This window comes from Saccostrea cucullata, unplaced genomic scaffold, assembly GCF_032062105.1.
Source record: "Saccostrea cucullata isolate Sc308-1 unplaced genomic scaffold, CSIRO_AGI_Scuc_v1 ctg15766, whole genome shotgun sequence".
NCBI lineage: Eukaryota > Metazoa > Mollusca > Bivalvia > Ostreida > Ostreidae > Saccostrea > Saccostrea cuccullata.
The window spans coordinates 2,501-8,966 of NW_026917955.1; the positions used below are offsets into that span (position 1 = coordinate 2,501).

The 6,466-nt window shown below is 33.5% G+C and overlaps 1 protein-coding gene across 1 annotated transcript; it reads right to left on the reverse strand.

Moving 5' to 3' along the window:
• Window positions 1-1,284: 1,284 nt before the first annotated feature.
• On the reverse strand, window positions 1,285-2,340 carry LOC134266559 (uncharacterized). Its single transcript, XM_062748813.1, has one exon. The coding sequence runs from the start codon at window positions 2,338-2,340 to the stop codon at window positions 1,285-1,287; it is 1,056 nt and encodes a 351-aa protein (XP_062604797.1).
• Between the last annotated feature and the right edge of the window lie 4,126 nt (window positions 2,341-6,466).

The window sequence follows — 6,466 nt, forward strand, 5'->3', positions numbered from 1 at the left end:
ATTTTTGCTTTCTAATTGAAGATTAGCTTTATTTTCTAAACAAGGATTTTTACTATTTAATCGCTTTGCCAAATGATATTTCTTTCTCGCCGTCTTACACTCTTTATTGAACCAGGGTTTATTGCGTTTGTTTTCACAATTATCTTTCTTAAAATTACGACTAACCCCAAATGTTGATTTAGCTGTGTTTAAAAATATACCACATAACTTATTAGTAACATCGTTTAAAGTGTCTTTGCTAATGTTACTTGTTTCTGTACTACTAGTCAAAATATCTAACTCATTCTCTATGTCCTTAACCTTAGATATATCCACATTCTCTGGGAAATGTTTTGCTTGGTCTTGTGACCATAGTTTTACACGTGACTGATTTTCAACAATATCTTCACACCTGTGTTTTGTGGAAAGCGCTGGTAAAATAGAAAATGAAACTGGATTGTGCACATCCGAATACAAGTTACAGAAGTCAGAGATATCAAAATCTTTTATAAATTTAAACATAGGTGCTGTGGCAACCACATAATCCACCGTGCTACTACCCTTACAAGTTAAACCTCCCACGTATTTATCACTGCCAGCACGGCCATTTACTATATAAATGTCATTGTTTTTACAAAAATCAATCATTTTGTATCCAAAGTTATTAACATGGACATCTTGTACTACCCTACGGAGAGGAATCTTAAAGTTATCAAAGATAATAGTTCTAGTCTCTATGGCTGTCTTAAAAAAATCCTCACATTTTTGTAATTGTAACTGAAAATCATCAGCTTCAAACCAGTCTTTCAAATTGCCAACTCTTGAGTTAAAATCACCCATTAAACACACATATTTGCTATCTTTAGATATAGAAATAAGTTCACTCTCAATGTCTAAAAAACAATCTGTAGAAGCATATTTACTGCCTTCCGGGGGCAGATACACGACACCAAATATCGCATCTTCATCAGTATTAAAAATACATTTGCTTATCTTAAACCAAAGAACATATTTACAAGTAGTGTTCAATATTTTCACATATTTAACCAAACTATCTCTTACAGCTAAAATAATTCCTCCTGACCGAGTTTTTGATAGTTTTTGTCTATTTTTCATAAATAATGTATAACCCGGAATCTGAATTAAATCTGCGTCATCAGTTTTTGTTTCAGTAAAGCCGATAATATCAAAATTGGAGATGTGATTTAAAAATTCACTGTAATTGAGTTTATTTTTGATTCCACAAACATTTAAACTTAGAAGTTTGATAGAGTTGTTTGCTGACTTCTGACCCTCCGCGCTCTCCTATTTCGTCGGTGTCGAAGATTTCCTAAAGCGTTTGTTTCCTCGTGGGGGTGGTGTAGGATTGTCATTATTGGCAGGCTCGCGGCGCGCTCCGGACGTCCACGGTGTGTTCCTGGAACTCTGGGACATCCTTTGAGTTGGGAAGTTTAGGGAGTCGACGTGTTCCTCTGTATCACTTGGTTCATACATCTCACCATCAATGTACAATTTGTCCACAACAAGTTTCACACGTTTATTATTTTTCATCGCCTTGCGCATAACTGGATACAACTTGCGCTGTTTCTCCTCTACCTCCGGTGGAAATTGCTCATTCACCCAAATGTTAGATCCCTTAAGTTTGAGTGGGGCACGTTTGCGAACAAATTCACGATCTTTATAAAAACTAAACTTTGCCACAATGTTCCTTGGCTTGGTTCTGTACTCATCAGGTTTTCCTAAACGATGCACTCTCTCTAAGGGAATTTCATCATAGATTTTTAGCTTGGTTTTCAGGAAATATTGCAGAACTTCTTCACAGTTTTCATCTCTGTATTCAGGTATGCCGGTGAATACTAAATTATCCCTCATTGCCCTGCTTTTCAGATCGATCACTGATTTATGTAATTCACGCTGACCGTTGGTTAACTCTGTAATATCATCAGATAATTTCTTGTCTAAATTGGCTGTATCAATTCGAATAGCTTTCAGGTCTTGATCTGCATGTGATTTAACATTCTCAAACATATCACTCATAGACTGAGCACTTGCTTCAATGGACGACACGGTCTGTTTCACATTCTTGACCTCACTCTCAAATTTGTTTACCCTATCATTTAGTGTAGATATGGAGTCGGTTATTGACTGGAAATGTGTCATTTTATTTTCGATCTCACACAGCCTTTTGTCAAGTGTTGTGTTATTGCTCTCAATGACTGCAAGTCTAGAATTTATTTGCAAAAGAAGTTCATGTAGTGTCCCAAGGGAAATTTCTTTTTGTACCTTTTGAGATTCGTCATTACTATAAGCTGGGTACATAACAGAATGACTTTGAGATAGAATATTTGCCGTATCTGCCATCGATGTCTCGGACATGATTTCATATGCAAAGTTTTTTCTATCTGATCAGTTACTTTATACACCCTGCACACTGTAGTTCCTAGTGGACATGCACATTCAAGAATGATCACTGAACACTATTCAGTGATTCTAGTGTTTATGAAACACACAGCCCATATCAAAACTCACCTAGCGAATCCAAATATCCCAGTTAATTTCTTTCTATATTTCTAAAGAACTCGTACCTGTAGATTTTCAGCCTCAAGGACCACTAAAGACACATTTACACACAGAATTCACATATTTTTCGAGAGCAGATTTAAAACACCGCCATACTGGTCGAGTCACGTGACCTCCACCTATATCAAAATATAAGTTGAAAAAATATATATTTATATAAGTTCTATCAACCAGTTTTTATTTAACAGATAAATAACAAGAAACACGCATAATTATGAATAATGAGCATCAGTGCTGAGTGTCGCTCTTCAAAATGACAGTTTCCTATTTTCTCACACCTGACTTATATATCGTCTGTAAAACAGGTATACAGTAAAATTTAGAGCCGGTTTCAGTTGATATAGATGATTTAGGTATGATTTAAGAATTCTAAAAGAAAAAAAATCGTAGAAAATAATTATTTTGAAATAGTTATGAGCGTCAGTGCTGAGTGTCGCTCTTCAAAATGACAGTTTCCTATTTTCTCACACCTGACTTATATATCGTCTGTAAAACAGGTATACAGTAAAATTTAGAGCCCGTCTTAGTTGATATAGATGATGTAGGTATAAGTCAATAATTCTAGAGGAAAAAATCGTAGAAAATAATTATTTTGAATTAGTTATGAGCGTCAGTGCTGAGTGTCGCTCTTCAAAATGACAGTTTCCTATTTTCTCACACCTGACTTATATATCGTCTGTAAAACAGGTATACAGTAAAATTTAGAGCCCGTCTTAGTTGATATAGATGATGTAGGTATAAGTCAATAATTCTAGAGGAAAAAATCGTAGAAAATAATTATTTTGAATTAGTTATGAGCGTCAGTGCTGAGTGTCGCTCTTCAAAATGGCAGTTTCCTATTTTCTCACACCTGACTTATATATCGTCTGTAAAACAGGTATACAGTAAAATTTGAAGCCGGTTTCAGTTGATATAGATGATTTAGGTATGATTTAAGAATTCTAGAAGAAAAAAATCGTAGAAAATAATTATTTTGAAATAGTTATGAGCGTCAGTGCTGAGTGTCGCTCTTCAAAATGGCAGTTTCCTATTTTCTCACACCTGACTTATATATCGTCTGTAAAACAGGTATACAGTAAAATTTAGAGCCCGTCTTAGTTGATATAGATGATGTAGGTATAAGTCAATAATTCTAGAGGAAAAAATCGTAGAAAATAATTATTTTGAATTAGTTATCAGCGTCAGTGCTGAGTGTCTCTCTTCAAAATGACAGTTTCCTATTTTCTCACACCTGACTTATATATCGTGTTTCAAACAGGTATACAGTAAAATTTAGAGCCGGTCTTAGTTGATATAGATGATGTAGGTATAAGTCAATAATTCTAGAGGAAAAAATCGTAGAAAATAATTATTTTGAAATAGTTATGAGCGTCAGTGCTGAGTGTCGCTCTTCAAAATGGCAGTTTCCTATTTTCTCACACCTGACTTATATATCGTCTGTAAAACAGGTATACAGTAAAAATTTTAAGCCGGTTTTAGTTGATATAGATGATTTAGGTATGATTTAAGAATTTTAGAAGAAAAAATCGTAGAAAATAATTATTTTGAAATAGTTATGAGCGTCAGTGCTGAGTGTCACTCTTCAAAATGGCACTTTCCTATTTTCTCACACCTGACTTATAAATCGTCTGTAAAACAGGTATACAGTAAAATTTCCAGCCGGTTTCAGTTGATATAGATGATTTAGGTATGATTTAAGAATTCTAGAGCCCTCTACTATACATGGAACATAAGTTACATTGCATTTCGCAACAGACTTACAGTCTGTACTGCATTTAAACAGCATTAAGCGATTCTAAAATGTAAGCTACCAAGTGACCAATACATGTATTTAGAATTCTCTGATTTTTCCCCCACAAAATATGATGTAAATTTTTGCTTAAGTAGCGCATAAAATATCTACCAAACTAAGTGACTTTGTCTTCAAATACTGGGCAAGTTCTTATAATTGAGAGTTGTCTTACTGGTAGCTTGTCTAGCATTGTAGTGCATATGCAAGATGGTTTTTTTTTCACTTTACTATCTGGTTTCATCTCTTTGTATGATATATAATTTTATATTGTGTGTGGACTCTAGACACTGATAGATGTTTGAAGTTATAAATCTAAGTTTATCATCACTGTAATGAAAATGAACTGTCTATCCCAACATTAACAATATTTCAGTGACATTGCATCTTACTGAACGGTGTGTCGATTTACCCTAATGGAGCCAAAGGTGACTCAAATGGACTTCTGTAGACTTTATATCAAAACTAAAATGCATCTATATATATAAAAAATTATTTAGTTTTGCGTTTTAGATATTTATATTGTTGAATATTCAGAATAATGGCTATTGAAATAAATGTGTTTTATGTTTATGACAAACATTCAAATTATTGTATCAAAAAAACTTACTTTATTCATGACATTTAAGCAAATTATTTTAAATATATGAGTTCACCAATCAGAAAATTTCAAAAATTTATGCTTTTTTGTAAATCAGTCATGTAGCAACAGCCCCCCCCCCTATTTTCCAGACATAACTTTTAGTTTTACTGTATTAAAAATGTTCATTGAAAGCCGGGTGTTTAAGCAACACCCTTGAAAGCCCCCCTCCCACCACACACACTTTCAAAAGAAAAGATGCTAAATCACTATAAATGATATTACTATTTTTATCATAATTAAGTCCCTTTGGTTAAATCGATGCATCTTACTGAATGTCACCTATCATGGATCATCATTGAACATATAATGAATCAATGTGAACAGAACTCATCTAACCAAAAACTACATTATATGTATGATGAAAATTGATTGAAAACTGCTCAGTTTTTAATTTATGACAGAGAATGTTAACACCTAAACATTCATAGGGAAAATCCACATTAGTCTTTGTGTACAAGAAAAAAAACTTGTAAGCATTATAGACACATTAAAACCACAGGTGCTTGAGGACAGGACCCCCCCCCCCCCCTTTAATAAAGACCCCCGGGCCTGTTAGACTTTTTTAACATAAATTATATATGGATGACACATTTGTGATAGAATCTATCCTACCAATTCAGAAAATTTGCTTAAACTTACATTTTATAAAAATATCTACCCTCTCTATATAAAAATTAACTTTTGTTGATTTTTATATAGAGAATGTAGGGTAGATTTAATAGAACGTTTGTTTTAGGTAAATTTTTCGATTTGCTGGTTTAGATCTTATCACAAATATGCCAATGAAAGATTTTTAATGAGAAAAAAATAGATAAAGCCCAGGGGTCTATATCGAAGGGGGGGGGGGGGGGGGGGTCCTGTCCTCAAGCACCTGTGATTAAAACCACAATAAATAAAGGAAATTCGCGTCGCAACTTTATTTGAAGTATTCTATACTGGTTGCAAGTGACGAGACCATAATTTAACCTTACTTGTGTCTTACATTACATTCATCGGCAAAAACAAACGATAATTATTTTTATTTTATCTTGTTAAAATACTGTCTTACTTACAATAGATCGGTTTTGATTGCGAGTTTACTGATCATAATTTGTTCTCTCGAGTGCAAACAGCTGATTAAGTTGGATGCCGATCTCGATGTTTAAAAACATTAAACAGTTTATAGTACACTTATGCTGTCGCTTTCTTTTCCCAAATAGCTTTTTTTCAGTCAATTAATAAATATCTAATTAAATTAGTCATATATTACCCTTCTTCTTATGTAATTTTAGAGATGAAGTATCAAATGAAAGCCTAGATCAGATGCCGATCGCGATGCAATAGCGTCGAATGTCAAACACTTATTTTTCAAGATTTTTCTGAAAATATTAAAAAAACCAGAATTCTTTAACAGTCTTGGAACTTTATTACTTCGATTTTACTTCATTTTAAACACTAATTGCGTCTTTATAAGGCGATTACTACTTTCTCTGGGT